This window comes from Paralichthys olivaceus, chromosome 9, assembly GCF_024713975.1.
Source record: "Paralichthys olivaceus isolate ysfri-2021 chromosome 9, ASM2471397v2, whole genome shotgun sequence".
Taxonomy (NCBI): domain Eukaryota; kingdom Metazoa; phylum Chordata; class Actinopteri; order Pleuronectiformes; family Paralichthyidae; genus Paralichthys; species Paralichthys olivaceus.
The window spans coordinates 7802669-7817528 of record NC_091101.1 but is presented as its reverse complement, the minus strand read 5'-3'; the positions used below and the strand labels follow the sequence as shown (position 1 = coordinate 7817528).

General features: G+C 38.5%; 2 protein-coding genes across 2 annotated transcripts; both read left to right on the top strand.

The window, feature by feature from the left end:
- Nucleotides 1-898: 898 nt before the first annotated feature.
- Nucleotides 899-9448, top strand: aup1 (AUP1 lipid droplet regulating VLDL assembly factor). The gene is made up of 12 exons (XM_020083042.2): nt 899-1253; nt 2565-2702; nt 3328-3478; nt 4085-4272; nt 5259-5331; nt 5800-5873; nt 6103-6169; nt 6363-6465; nt 6563-6700; nt 6824-6963; nt 7184-7272; nt 9086-9448. The coding sequence occupies exons 1-12, from the start codon at nt 1213-1215 to the stop codon at nt 9129-9131; spliced, it is 1248 nt and encodes a 415-aa protein (XP_019938601.1). The 5' UTR covers nt 899-1212; the 3' UTR covers nt 9132-9448.
- An 886-nt stretch (nt 9449-10334) lies between these two features.
- fnta (farnesyltransferase, CAAX box, subunit alpha) lies at nt 10335-14640 on the top strand. Its single transcript, XM_020080623.2, has 9 exons — nt 10335-10524; nt 10953-11038; nt 11462-11576; nt 11922-12026; nt 12188-12314; nt 12539-12687; nt 12896-12958; nt 13181-13373; nt 14028-14640. Exons 1-9 carry the CDS (start codon nt 10397-10399, stop codon nt 14190-14192), a joined length of 1131 nt encoding a protein of 376 aa, XP_019936182.2. The 5' UTR covers nt 10335-10396; the 3' UTR covers nt 14193-14640.
- The last annotated feature ends 220 nt before the right edge of the window (nt 14641-14860 follow it).

Here is a 14860-nt window from a genome sequence, read left to right as displayed (position 1 = left end):
TCCTCAGTATCAATAGGATTATAAAAGCATCATGACCTGGTAACACCGGTGAACATGTATTATGATGATAACATACTGTAGTAACTGTTCCTTTCTCCAGGGGGCCATGTTGAATAACAACTCTCTGAGTTTTCTATAATGATCTCATATATTACTCAATAACTAAGTTGTAATTTCATTTAAAAAGTCATTATATTTCAAAATAGATGTAAAATTACGAGAATGAAGTGTAGTTGGAAAAGAATGGCCACAATGTTGATAAAATGTAACATTACAAGAATACCATTTTAATTTAATAAAAAAGATGTTAAAAAAAAAAATATATATATATATACCAGAGTCATGAAAAGAGAAAAAGTTGTAATTTAAAGAAAAGAAAAGAAAGGTAATTCTTCTGAATCCAACCTCATTGTTTGAAACCCCTTTGAATGTTTCACAGATGAAACCAATGATAATCTCCCAGTTGACCAAACATTTCCTCCTCCAAAAAAGAGACAAGGGTGTGTGTTTCTTGTAATTATTTTGAAATCTCAGATATGTTTTCCCCCTTATGTGACCCTAACACTAATCTGGCCCACTAATAAAACACTGTGTGATACAAATCAAATGCATTGTTTGATGATGACAGACATAACAGTTGATATCAAGCCCACAGGAGTAATCAAGTATGTTTTTGTTCACACAATCTAATTATTATAAGAAAATATCTTAAATATGAGTATTTTAGTATGAAATAAGTATAATTAGTAAATAAGTAAAGTTAGTCTTGTTGGTCTACTGAAAAAGCAAAGTGGTATTAAATCTATTTTCCTCATATAATTAAATATTTAATGAATTGACATGCGAGTATCGAATTTAACCACTAGATGGCGATAAAATACCGTAACCCTTCCTGTTGGGGGGGACTTTTATTTTTTAGTGCTTTTACGCTCGAGGATTCTTACCGGAAGTGTTGTTGCTGCTGGCGGAGAATAGGCGCTAGCGCTGTTAGCACTGCGGCTAAATATATCTGTTGTCAATTGCTAAGCTAACATCGTAAACTCCCTAGTGAAGCTGCGCTCAAACGTTTTCATCGGTGGAGCAGTGCCATTAGCTGTTAGCTTAGCCACCGGATGACTTAAAATCCTGTCGTGAACGTTATGATTCATTTATTTCCAGGCGTCAGGTTGAATTCTTAGTATTAGCCTCTGAGCAAAGGTCTGACTGGCAGACATGGAGACTCGGGGGATCGAAGACATGTTTGACTTTCGACGGTAAGTCGGCTAACGCCTCTAAGCTAATGTAAGGTGCTACACAAACAACCTTTGGCTAATGCTAATTAAACACAGCAGAGCAACTGACGGTCTATGCTAAATAAATAGAGTGTTACCAGTAACATTTATCGTCAGCTAGCTAACTACTCTGGACTCATACAACGGGAGTCACGTCTTTCTAAAAACACACAGCTAGCTAGCTAATTTGGCTGTGTGCTGGAGACGTTTACATAAGCATTTTATGGAAACTCTCAAGATGCACCGTTGTGTAATACTGATATCAATGTTCAGATTGTTCAGATTAGCCACAGCGTGCTAACCAGCTTAGTCCTGGATAGTTGCTGGGTTTCATATTGTAAAATAACAACATTGTCTCCTGAAAACTGAGAGTGAAGAGTACTTAAAGAAACAACTTCCCTTTACTGGTAATGGTACCCTGAGCTTAAAGCGAATAACTCTGCTGTGTCCTCAGAATTGAAAAGCAAAGGTTGTGTTTCTATCATAAACACCAAGAACATATACTCCAGCTTCACATTCAGGGGTCACACAAGGCCTGTATGTGCTGGAGAAGTGATTATCATGTCGGATTGGAGTGTAAGTGTATGATCATCACACATGTCCCAGCACCTAATGCTGGGCCAACCCTGTAGAAACACGTGGAATAAGGTCTGTGGGTAAATGGCAGACTGAAACTCACACTCATCCTCCCCCCCTCTTCATTACCTGCTCTACACTGGTGAGAAATATCCACATTCAAGTATTAATCTGTAATGTAGTTGTTTACCAGCAGATGTGTGACAAAGACCAAAGCACACAATGTCCAGCTGTATGATGTTCACAACTGTGGAGGTGAACACATGAATTTAATCCTCAACCTCTCCAGATTAGATATAACACAACTATTCAACTAAAGAGTCATATTTAGCTGTTCATGTCCACCTGCCTTCATTTGGTCATTCAGCACACAAATGTAAAGAAGAGATAAAGTCCATGCTTCAGATCAGCAGAATCAGTCTAAAGAGCGGTCCAACTCATAGACTGTTATTTTAATATTATTTAAAATTTGTAACTCATTGTTTTAATGTTATTACTTTTTATTGTTCTTTCATCTGTCTTGTTCATTGTATTGTCTTCTTCTTCTTAGTAGTATTAATAAACATGGATCCGTTTGATTTTCTGCTTAAATACATTTATTTTACCACTGTAATCTGCCTGTGTGATCCTGTCAAGGTCTGAACATCAATGTCATTTCTCAAATTGTGTTTTGTCTGTTTGGATTTAAAATGTTTCTTAAATTCTTTACTCTAACAGGTTCCCTAAAGATGCAGTTGTTCTTCTGCTGTTGCTGGTTTACTTTCCCGTTGGCATGTGTTTGATGTTCATACGGATTTTTATCGGCGTACACGTGTTCTTGGTCAGCTGTGCACTTCCAGAAAGTTTTGTTAGAAGGCAAGTATTTTAAAGCATCAGTTTTTCTACAAACATTTGTTTTAAACAAACATTTTTGAAAGCATCATTCTACAAACACATTTTATTACTACATTGTAGTAATAATAATGGTTGCTGAAGCAGTACCAGTAGTAGTTGTATACAATTCATTTATTTCAATCAAGTCTGCATTCAAATTACATGTAGTAGTAAATTAGGAAAAATAACGTCAGATAATGTTATGCTCGTCTTTATGCATACTGTTTAATACCCCATTAAGAATGTGTATCAGTATGGCCTCATCTCACAGCTATAATTAGTGCACTAAAGTCAGCCATTAGACACCATTAAGGCAAATGGCTGCTCAATGTTTTCGATACACTATGTGTCTTTTACACAGAGACCACCTGGAAATGAGACGTTGCTCACAGTAATTTCATGATGACTCTGTTGTGAAGTACCTTAATACATAATTAGAGAAAACATGTGCATTATAGCTGACAGAGTTCACCTGGTAGATTATTACCATGAATTATTTATTATTAATGTTGACAAAAACAGCAACTCTAATGATGTTTGGATCTCTGGGACTGTAATGACTTCCATGCAGTTAACAAGTGTATCCTGTTTCTTTGTTTGCCTTTAGATTTATTGTGAGAGTTATGTGCTCGGTGCTGGGCATGCACGTGAGACAGAAAAACCCTCGCTCCAGAGACAAAAACACCAAGCTGTACATTAGCAATCATGTGACAGACTTCGACCTCAACATAATCAACCTCCTGACCCCCTGTAATACTGTGAGTGTTTGACTTTAAATCTGTATGTTTGAAACATTTGAGATATTTCTCCACCACAAGAACACTACATGTTACCTGCTCCAGGTAGCCCCTGCCAACACACACAAACTATGCTTGTCATGACCTAATTGTGGACGTGCACCCACCCCTGAAAACATATATGGTGAAATCTGCACAGCTGTAAATGTTGCAGTATTGATAGTCATTGATGATCCCGTTGGCATTGCTGTACTCATTTAATAATATAAAAACTGGTGCAGTTGCAAAGACTTTTTGATCAGCTACATGTCAGTATTGCATTTGAATCCCCGTCATTGCTGCCCCAGTGAAACTGCACAGACAATAGCACATCATGTTCTGTATGAAAATATCAGTTTGTGCAGATGACAGATGTTTGCTTGCAGAGCAGACAGTGTGTGCTGTGGTGCTTGAAAGCATGACAAAGTCTTACTATTGTCCAGGACATTTAACTGTCCCCGGGTGACATGATGTGTTGTCTGTTAACTTTGCCTTTTTGTGTTATGCAACATATTGTAGTGTTTTGCTCAGTTAGATATTGTGGGTGGAGTGTTTGGTGAGCTCGCTGTATCTCCTTCTTCTTTTTAGCCACAGCTAGAGGGCTCCACAGGCTTCATGTGTTGGGCCAGAGGCTTCATGGAAATCCATTCAACATCTGGCCAAGGAGCGATAGGGGAGACTCTTCAGAGATACTGTTCCACTGAAGGCACCGCACCTTTGCTCCTGTTTCCTGAGGAGGACACCACAAACGGCCGTGCTGGCCTGCTCAAGTTCAGGTTAGTGTCGCTGTCAACATTTGGATAGCAGGATAAACCCCTCAATCCAACTAATTTAACTTTGTTGCCAACAAAATTAGCTGTAAAGCACTACTGTAACTATTTCGTATCCAACAGTATTTTGCACAAGGAGACTCACAACTTTGGTTGTTAAAAGGGACTAATTTAATCATGCTAGCTCCAAACTATCATCCCTCTTCCACAGCCCTTTGAGATAGAGATTAATTACTGTGGTGGCTGTTTCTCTGCACCAGTTTTCCTCCAGAGTTCTGTGGAGAAGTGAAAATGGCTCCAAGATTGATTAATTTCTATTAACTCAGAGCCATGTGTACTTTATCTTCACCTGAAGCCTCCAGCAGACAAACTGGAAACATAAAAAACTGGAGGCACCACTTCACAGTAGGATTAAGTATATCGTTATCATTTTCTTTTCAAGTTCTGAAAATCAGTTTGTATCAGTTTTGTTATCACACAGTAATGGTGACTATGCTGACCAGAGACTGCTTTGTGTCTTGTATGAAACACACCACCAGGTCGCAGACTGTTTGTCTCTGTGATGTATTTAACTTATATAAAATGTGTAAATAAAATAAAATTTGATAATTACTGAGAAGTTTCTCTAAAAACTGGGGGTGGTCCCTTTGGAAAAAGTTAGCAAGAGCAGGGTTTACTCTGGAAAAAATGGCATGTCAGCCAGCATGTCAAACGTTTCTGATTTAAGTCTATCTCCTCTGCTGTATTAACGCTGACTAATAATTCCATTCAGTCTGAATTGGTTGTATTTATTAAAGTTCTGCGAGGGCAAGGAATTTTGCTTCTCTGTTTCTTTTTTAGACAACTTTATTGATTGCTGTCTGGGCGTGAAGAGGATTTCAACAAAGAATAGAAAAAGTGTTTCAGCAACAACTTACCAACTCTACCTTAAAGTAAATAAAAAGTTCAAATGTATGTATACCACTAACAAACATGTATTTTGTTCCTCTCAGTTCTTGGCCTTTCTCACTGACTGATTCCATTCAACCTGTGGCCTTAAGGGTGACCAGACCATTGATTGCTTTGGTAATCTCATTTCATTGAACTTAACTTTTAATATAAAATGGATGTTTATTCCTATATAACAGATATTATGTTTTGTTCACAGCATCAACTGCTGGAGTAGTATGTGTGTTGGTGTCAATATACAGAGAAAGTTATAAAGGGAGAACAATGAATTTTTATGTTCCATTTCTTTTGATGCTTTTGAAAAACATGAAAATCCTGTAAGTAGCAGCAAGCTTATTATTGTGGTCAGTTTAAATCTAATCCAGCATCTCAGTGCCAAGAGCAATTCTGTCCTGTGTTGCTGGGTGCACCAGTGGCTGTAGTTGAATAAGAACATTTTAAAATAGTTGTAAGATATAGTACCACAGCTATTATTGTCTCTATCATTTCTCTTGCTGACTTTGTGTTCATAATTAGTTTATGGGCATGTCAGATTTCACTTAAATAAAATGTGTATCAACATTTTGGCCTTTTGTCTGTCCACAGAACACACCTGACTCCAGCTGGCTGATCGAGCTGTTGTGGACTTTTTTTGCTCCATGTACAGTGTATCATGTAAGGTACTAAATAATTTGTATCAATTTTTCTATCAGCAATTGCTTTTTGAAATAAAATCATGCTTTTCGACAGCAGAAAATGATCCATTCACATTCGTTTGTTTTTCCTGGAGACTGATGTGAAAGTGTTTTTTAAGAGTATCTTGATGATTTGTCAGAATTTCCGCTCTACCATGAATGTCCTCAGAATTTCTTATATCATTACTTTATTTGTTTGTTGTTTTCCTCCTAGTTGGCTCCCACCAGTTTCCAGACAAGATGGGGAGTCCACACAGGAGTTTGCCAACAAAGTCCAGGAGGTAAAACTAATGTTTTCCAGTTTTACATTTGTAACAGTAAAACAATGTATGAAGAAAAATGTCAGTAATAATACAGTAATTTGTTCTATGTATATGTTTCTGTACCTCTGACCCCAGTTCTTGTGCCCAAGTCACTATTTAATAAACTACATACTGCTTAAAAAACACAGCATCATTAAATCTCTTTTTTCAGCTTCTAGCAGGTGAACTTGGCCTGGTCTCCACCAAGATCACTAAAGCTGATAAAGTTGAGCACATCAAAAGGAGAAGACACACGGTACCACAAACATCTACAAGTAAGTCAATCACATAAACTCATATCCAATTCTCTGCATGTAAAGACTGAGCTGATTGTTTTCAGAGGGATGTTAGTTATTCCTCTCCTCACCCTAGCTGTCAGACCCAGCTCTATTGGGCTTGGTTTCATGGTGCAGAGTTTGGGCACAGATGATCATCGGATTGCTAAGATGGCCCAACAAGTGAAGGATGTGCTGCCTCATGTTCCACTTAATGTCATCGCAAAGGATTTAGGTATGACCCACATTTACCTTTAAGACCAAACAAACCTGCTGTCCCTTAGGAATGCTCTGTGTCTCTGCTCTGTTCAGTCTTAACTTTTAAATGCACTTACAGTTGTCTCTTGATTACATACAGCGAAAACCAATTGTGTTGACACCACCATAACAAATTTGCTGGAGAACAGGGAGGAAACTCCAATGGAAGCAACCGGGACGTCAACATTTGGGCCTTCAAAGATTAGCTCCAACTCCTCTGGTTCTGCACCCACCATAAAGGTCTGACTATTTGTTTCTGAATGCTGTTATCCTGAGATTTTTAATCTATTTATCATTTAGGATCAAATTTTCTTTGAGCAAATACAGATGATATTCCCTAGATAATTGTGTATAAGTACGTGGGGGAATTTCAGTTGAGCAATATTTATTTTTGCACAAATTCAAACTGATTAAATTTGCACAGATCTGTCTTTCAATAAATAGTTTTTGTCATCTACAGCCTGCTGCCAAATCTTTTGGGAAATCACCAGTTGACAGACATTTGTCTCTCCAAGATAGAAAAGAAGCGCTGTATAATTTTGCAAGAAGGTGAGTTTTTTCTTTCTGCGAATAGTGTCCCCTCCATAAGGATATGATTTTATTATTTGTAAGGGGAGCTACCATACATGGTGAAATTAAATATTCTGTTAGTCTCTTAACCTTTGATTTAATCCAATATTTCTGGACTCATTGAAAATGCTCCATGTCTGTTGAGCTCGTGTTAATAAGACACCTCAGAGAACAGCCAGAGGTGCTTCATTATGCACAGCATCTTGCACTTGTGCTGGACTGAACAGTTATGCAATATTCATATGGCTTGAGACTTACTTTGAATTCATTCCTCGGGTTGTGTCTGTCACTCAGTACTGATTCTACACAGTGTTAAATCTGTGCCAGACAGAGGTCTTATGTCAAAATATACATGTCTCTGCTAATTTAGACCCTGCGGATTTGTTCTGAAGTCCACACATTCTCTGACAGAGTAGTGAAGGAGCAAGTCACTGAGAGAAAGTAGAGTGACCAACATGAGGTCTCTAAACCGTCTCATCTCTTCTGTGTAAAAACATAGTCAACCACACATTTTTCTGGCTGGTGAAGTTCAATATTTTTGATCAAACAGATCACACAGATACTCAGTGTAATGTTAGAGCTGTGTAACGTACACAATCTGGGGGAGGGAGTCAGTAGAAGTACAAATACCACACTGTAAAAATACTATGTTTTCTAAAAAAGGTAAATGTAAGAGCAACACTGAAAACATAGTCAGGAAAATGTCCTTTAAGTATTAAATGTAAAAGTACAGAGAAAAATGCCCACTTACAGTTATGCTATTGTATCATTAGATTGTTATTTGTCATCTTGAGGAGGAGCTCATTTTTAACTATTTTGTATTGGGCTGCAACTAAAGATTATTTTCCTCATGGATTAATCATCTGATTATTTAATCTGCTGAGTCCAAAGAAACATAATTCTGGCTTTGTCCAGCAGTACATTTTGGTATTGTGGCAACCACAGTAGTAACTAAACCACAGAGAATTATCACACAACTCTGCAGTTCACCTCTATGAAACTTTGCGAAGCCACCTTTTTCAATTTTCAGCCCACAACTTGGTTCACTCTCATTAATGTAAGATTTAGACTCAGCAAGCTTCTTTAGTCACTGTGCATAATCTGCCCATCACCACACAGGCATGTGAGCAGCTATCTGCTGAACATAGTGGAGCAATTACAGTGCTGGTCAAAATTATAGGCTCCCCTGGATTTCAAGTACAAAATTCAAAATAATTTCAGATCTAAATGCAAATATACCAATTTGTATTTCCAGAATATTTTTATAAAATGTCTAGGGACACCGAACAAAGGGGGAAAAGGGAACATTTGTTGAACAGAGAAATGATACAAACCTGAAATGTACCAGATATTTTTATGGAGCTGCAGGAAAATAGTAACATGGAAGATTTCACCTCAGTGGGCCTCAGTGTAATGTTAATTGATACCTAAGTTATTCACCCTAACAATATAAAACACAACTTTGAAATCTTTTTCGGATAAACTATCATTCTTGAAAAAGCTTATTTGCTCTTTATTTCCGGTATTTCAAATGTGGCAGATTAGTTTTTCAGTTCGATGGAGTTTGACCATATGGCACTTAATTCATTTTAATTTGGTCCAGAAAGGCATCAGCAACACCACATGTTTTGTAAACTCATTGAGTCCTGTTAAAGTCCTCTGATAGCATGTTGGTTATGAAGTATTTCACCCCCAACATTGATCCCAGATTTGTGTTGAATTCTTTTACAGATTAACTCTTATAAAGTGAAGTAAACACTGGCTGATGGTTGTTCCTGTTTTTCTCCCCCAGACGCTACATTGAAAAACACGGATTGAATCAAGAAGACACTCCCTGAACACTTCGGGTCAAGCTATCATTCTTGTCAGAAGAACCATATACTACCTGCACAGCTGTGTAATTTAAATGATGATTTTATATTCTGTCAACAGGTTCTTTTACAAAACAGTTGTTGTCAATTCCAAAAGATGGAGAAGAGTATTCAGAAGATGTTTCAGTTAATGCAATGGTTATTATGCATGTCTTTAATTCTTCATTCTGGCCGATACATAATTTTGATAACAATTTGTATTATGATCCACTGACTGTGAATCATCTATTTATTTTTATAATGTTCAGAGTCATTGATGAAAATAAAGTTCAGCTTGACCTCTCCTTCAAAAAGTTATTTCAAACACATCAGATGTTTATTAGATTCAGACATTTGAAGGTTAACATGCTCTACGGGGCGGTTTGAAACAGGCCTGGGATGTTTTAAATCTGAATGTGAATGATTTGTATTTCAGCAGTTCAAGCTGCTATGCTTTTAAGTTTTCAACTAAATCCTGCCATAAGATGGAGCCAGAAAATGCGTCTCTACTGAAGATCAGTGGTCACACAGCACTAGTGGAAAATAGTTTCTAATGTCCTCACCAGCTGTTGGAGAGATTCACACAGGAATGTGAAAAGGCTGATGGTGATTCTTAAACTTTGAGCACATTTATAAGTGTGAAAAATGTGAAGGGTACACATGTGCAACATTAAGGTAACTCCTGGAGCTAGTTTAACGTCAGGTGGGTCATTTCATTCTAAAACAGGTCGTAAATATGCATATGTCTGCTGAAAACTTACAGTGAGTGGTGATAACTGTTACTGGCCTACATCCAGCACAATTATACTGCTGCTGTCAGTCTCTGATCTGAAGTCAATCATGCTTGATATTTTTTTTATCTCACATGTTCTTGGCAGTTTGGTATTGAGAAATATTTGTTAAATTAAAACCTGGATGTTTGTGCAGAATATTAAACATTAACATCTTGTTTTGTTAACTGGCAACATGATGGTGTTCTACTATTATAAGACTTAAAATCAAAATAATACATGAATCAGACAGAGCATAAGAAATAGGAAAATGTATATGAAGTGTAACACACACACATTAACAAAAAAAGCAGAAACGAAAACAAGAAAGAAAAGGACTAACACACGTGGTCAATATACTAACAGCTGACAGACGAGAAGTGAATATTTCCCACGGTACGTGAAGGCAGCTTCCTGCCTCACCGGTAGTGACATCATTTTTCTGTCAGACGGAGCAGACGCGGCTAAGCTAGCAGGTTAGCAATGTCAGGCTTAGAAGAAAGTTCACATGAGTCTGTGGAGGTGAAGGAAAACAACGAGTTGGATGCTGACGTCGAGGACCAACTCGGGGACGATTATGCTGTTGACCCAACTCGATATATATTTTACAGGTACGTACTGCCCGGCTGCTCCCTTGTTTCAGTGGTTAGCTTGCTAGCTCTGACGGCTAACTATTTCTGCAGGGACTTAAGTTTGTAATAACGCGGCGCTGTTGGATATCTGGTAGTTTAATGCTGTTAACACTTTCCATTTGCTGTAGTGACGTCACCACCCGTGTCACTGGCACCAGTGATAAGTGATAGTTAAATCAGTGTTGTGCTGATGGAGCTCTGGCAGCTGCCTCCTGATCCAAGGAGCTGCATCAAACAGAAGAGACAACAAAATGCACCGACTCCAACTATATGAATAACATGAGCAGCCTCATGAAGTCACATTCAAACTCCATTTGTAAAACAAAGTAGTTTGTTGCTGTAGCTGCCATCAGGAGGTGTTGTTGGTCAGCAGCCAGGAAACCCACCCCCGTGTTTGTGTGCTTCAGGGACAGAAAGGAGTGGGCAGACCTGGAGCCAGTTCCTCAGGATGATGGACCAAATCCTGTGGTGAAGATCGCCTACTCTGAGAAGTGTAAGACTGCTGGGACTGCTAGAAAGAGATAGGAGTAACGAAGAGTAGGGTATCACATGAAAGTAAAATATGATCTCTCTCTTCTCTCTTTCTAATTGTCGTCACCAGTGCTGCTCTTGTTGGAATGTTCTCTGTATTTTTTTTCACTATAATGTTTTGACCTAACTATGTAAAGTGCCTTGAAATAATGTATATTGTGATTTGACGCTCTATACTCACTACAAAACCATTTTTATCACCTTATAACCAAACAATCAAAATGAGCTTCAGTTGTGTTTTCAAACTGCACATAGAATTCACTTAAACAGCAGATGCTAGAAATATTTTAGGCCTTAAACATTTTCAAACAGATGATCTGCAGTTCTCAGAGTCTGTTAGTAACTCAGACTTGTTTAATTCACATACATACATTTCTTCCCACAGTCTCAGATGTTTATGACTATTTCCGTGCACTCCTGAAGAACGATGAGAGAAGTGACCGGGCTTTCACCTTGACAGCAGAAGCCATTGAGCTAAATGCTGCAAATTACACAGTGTGGTGAGCATGCTGCATGTTTGCAATATAGAAAACTAATGTTTACTATTCGGTTGTGCTCAATTACCATAACGTGATGGGGAGTAAGAATTATTTAAAGATTTCTTTCAGTTTGTTTCCATGTAATACATTTGGTGTTTGAACACAGCCTTCGTCTGAAGGGAACTATTTTATCTTTGGATCACATAATATGTAATATGTAGGGCTGTAAGTTAGGAAGAAATACCTTTAGTCACATATAAATCACCTCATATACAGCAGTAGCTAAATGAGTTAGTTATTTCTGAAAATGACAGTGTTGATTGTGAAACTTAAGTGCTGAAAACATTTGGGTTTGGGGATGTGCAGGCACTACCGACGAGTATTACTTCAAGCCCTTTCAAAGGACCTGAGGGATGAGATGAATTACATTACTGCCATCATCGAGGAGCAACCCAAAAACTATCAAGTCTGGTGAGTGCTGGCAATTTCATATCAGGGCACATGTTTTCTGTATCTGTCCAGACAACACAGAGGAGAGAGGGAGGCAGACAGTGTGTCTAAGTTCACTTATTTCAATGAAAACATTCAATACAAGTAAAGATAAAGAGTGATTTTCCTAACCCGTCTTCCAGGCATCACAGACGTATGGTGGTGGAGTGGTTAAATGACCCTTCAGAGGAATTGGAGTTCATTGCAGACATCCTCAGCCAAGATGCGAAGAATTACCACGCTTGGCAGCACAGGCAGTGGGTCATCCAGGTAGGTGTTGGAGCCGTTAGCAGAGTTTGGCCTTTAAACAGAGGAAATAGATCCAGTTTTCCACCCACAATGAGCCACTCTGCCAGACTGAATCCTTTGGTTGTGTGTCGTTTGAGGCCTTCTCTAGTCAGTATTTGTCTCAATCATTGCAGGGTCACTATGAAAAGCTCTGCATGATTCCATGAACCAGTGTGTTGCCAACCCTGGCTTTGTTTCATTTTCAGGAGTACAAACTGTGGGATAATGAGCTGGAGTTTGTGGAGAATCTTTTGGAAGAAGATGTGAGGAATAACTCTGCATGGAATCAGAGGCATTTCGTAATTTCTCAAACCACAGGTTTCTCTGATCCGACCATAGTGGAGAGAGAGATTCAGTGAGTCCTCAGTATGAAATATTAAGACACTTTTTAAAGTTGGATAAAAAAAACTCTTTGCATGAAAATATATTTTGTACATGTTGAGGAGGCAATACTCTTGTTACAGTCCCATCTGTGCTTAATTTCTTCAGCGGTGAGCTTCACTTGTGCCTAAATGAGACTATAGTTATATTTTGTTTGTTTCTTTTTTATTTTTTGACATAAGGTATTGTCTGAACCAGATCAGGAAGGCTCCCCACAATGAAAGCGCATGGAACTATTTGAAAGGGTAAGATGTAACAAATATTTTTTTTCTACAATAACTCCACAAAATCTACAAATGGCAAACATGTTTATATATTATCTGACATGAAGATACTTTTCTTATTTTTGAGTAGAATTTGTTGATGTGACTTCCTTATTTAGACTTAAGGGGGAAAAACTGAGTGGAGACTCGGTTATTAAAAATGAAAAAGCTCGGTGACTGAATCCTGTTTTTTTCCCCCTCAAGGATGCTGCAAGACAGAGGTCTGTCATCTCAGCCTGGTCTGCTGGAGAGAGTCCTGGAGCTGAAGGACACGCACTGTTCTCCTTACCTTCTGGCATTCCTGTTTGATTGCTATGAGGATGTCTTGGAGAGCAGCAACCAAAATGAAAATGTAGAGGAAGAAGAACGAAAGGGAACTTTAAGAAAAGCTCTAGAGGTAGGTCCCTAGTATACGTAAGCAAATACAGTCTTATACCTGAGCCACATTGGGTGCATGTGCAGCATGTGACACTGATCTGCTGCATCTTGCATGCATCTGTTGTTCACACAGGGAGCATGTCTGCTAAGGAGCTGCTCCGTTAGGTTTCTGGTTTGATTATTGTTTCTCCTTAAATGAAAGTAGGTCTATATACTCAACTAAATGTCAGGACTCTATGGTATGAAGCTGTGCATCTTCCTGTCATGCTATAACAATAAAAACCTCAGTCATCAGAAACACTACATTACCTTGAAGCAGGTACAGGAAGTGTTGCAAATATTTATGTTTATGACATATTCAAGATACTTTAAAACTGTAGTGGAAGATCAACTTCATTGTCCATATTGCTGTGAGCCGCATGCGGCACTTTGGAAAAATAGGAATAAAAAACCCCGACTCTAGAAGAGCAGGGTTGCATCTCAGGCTTGTCTCATTGGGGCAGTTTGGCAGCTCTAACCTGATAACAAGCAAGACATTCTGAGACGCCTATGTGCCGCTTACGTATCCATTGTGGTCCAGGTGTTAGACTTTGTTCCAGCTTAAAGTTGAATCCTGAAATAATGTTATTAACATTGTTGTCTCACTCTTTTCGTGTTCCCACCTCCTTGGAAGATCTGTAAACTTCTAGCGCAGGAGAAGGACACCATTCGAAAAGAGTACTGGCTGTTTTTGGGGAGTTCTTTAAAGAGCAAATATGGAAGCAGTGATAACTCCGACGAGAACATGGCAGACAACCCTGAACCCACAGTCCCATCTGTGCATCAAGAAACAAGCTAGACCTCCAGGGGACTCGCACCATCTCCACTCCTGTGCTGCTTCGTCAGTGCTGTTGGCAGAACCAGTCCACGCAGTTTCATATTCATGTAAATGTTCAATATTGTTGAGTATGTTTCTTACAGTAATCACTAATATGAGGTCATCTAGGGAAAGGCACTGAGACTGAAGGTAAATATACAAATTCAAGAGTCTCCCACTTACTAAAAATCTCTCACACTGAAATCAGTAAGAAGTGATCATGTAATTACACATCAGGCAGTTTCATACATCCTGGAACAGTTTTTGAATGTTGTCAGATGTAGTCAGAGAATTCTTCCTTTTTTAATGAAGGCAAACACATTGTGAAACAAAGACTTGGTGATAAAACTGCGAGTGGTTTGTGAAACTAATTTAGCAGTGTTAATAAAGCAGATGAGAGATGAAATGCAGTGGTTTGTTGCTGCTCTGATCGATGACTCATAACTTTGTCTTATTTTTCTCTTCTGTAGCAGTTCAAATCAAATGTACTTTATTGAGAAAAAAACAGTACTCAAGGACATATCATGTAAGACCCAGAATAATAATGCAGCATAAAAGTGTGTAGTTCTTGAGTTGCACTAAACGAGCCACTTTCTCTGTGATGGGCAGTTTGTTTTTCTTTTGGTCCTCTGAGCTATGCTGTCACCAGC

Bases quoted from the DNA above. Each gene is read 5' to 3' on its own strand.
- aup1 (XM_020083042.2), top strand. From the start codon at position 1,213: ATGGAGACTCGGGGGATCGAAGACATGTTTGACTTTCGACG. The intron at 5,332-5,799 runs GTAATCTCATTT...GTCTGTCCACAG, and splicing joins CCAGACCATTGATTGCTTTG to AACACACCTGACTCCAGCTG. The intron at 6,466-6,562 runs GTAAGTCAATCA...TCCTCACCCTAG, and splicing joins GGTACCACAAACATCTACAA to CTGTCAGACCCAGCTCTATT.
- fnta (XM_020080623.2), top strand. From the start codon at position 10,397: ATGTCAGGCTTAGAAGAAAGTTCACATGAGTCTGTGGAGGTGAAGGAA. The intron at 10,525-10,952 runs GTACGTACTGCC...TGTGTGCTTCAG, and splicing joins ACTCGATATATATTTTACAG to GGACAGAAAGGAGTGGGCAG. The intron at 11,577-11,921 runs GTGAGCATGCTG...GGGGATGTGCAG, and splicing joins GCTGCAAATTACACAGTGTG to GCACTACCGACGAGTATTAC.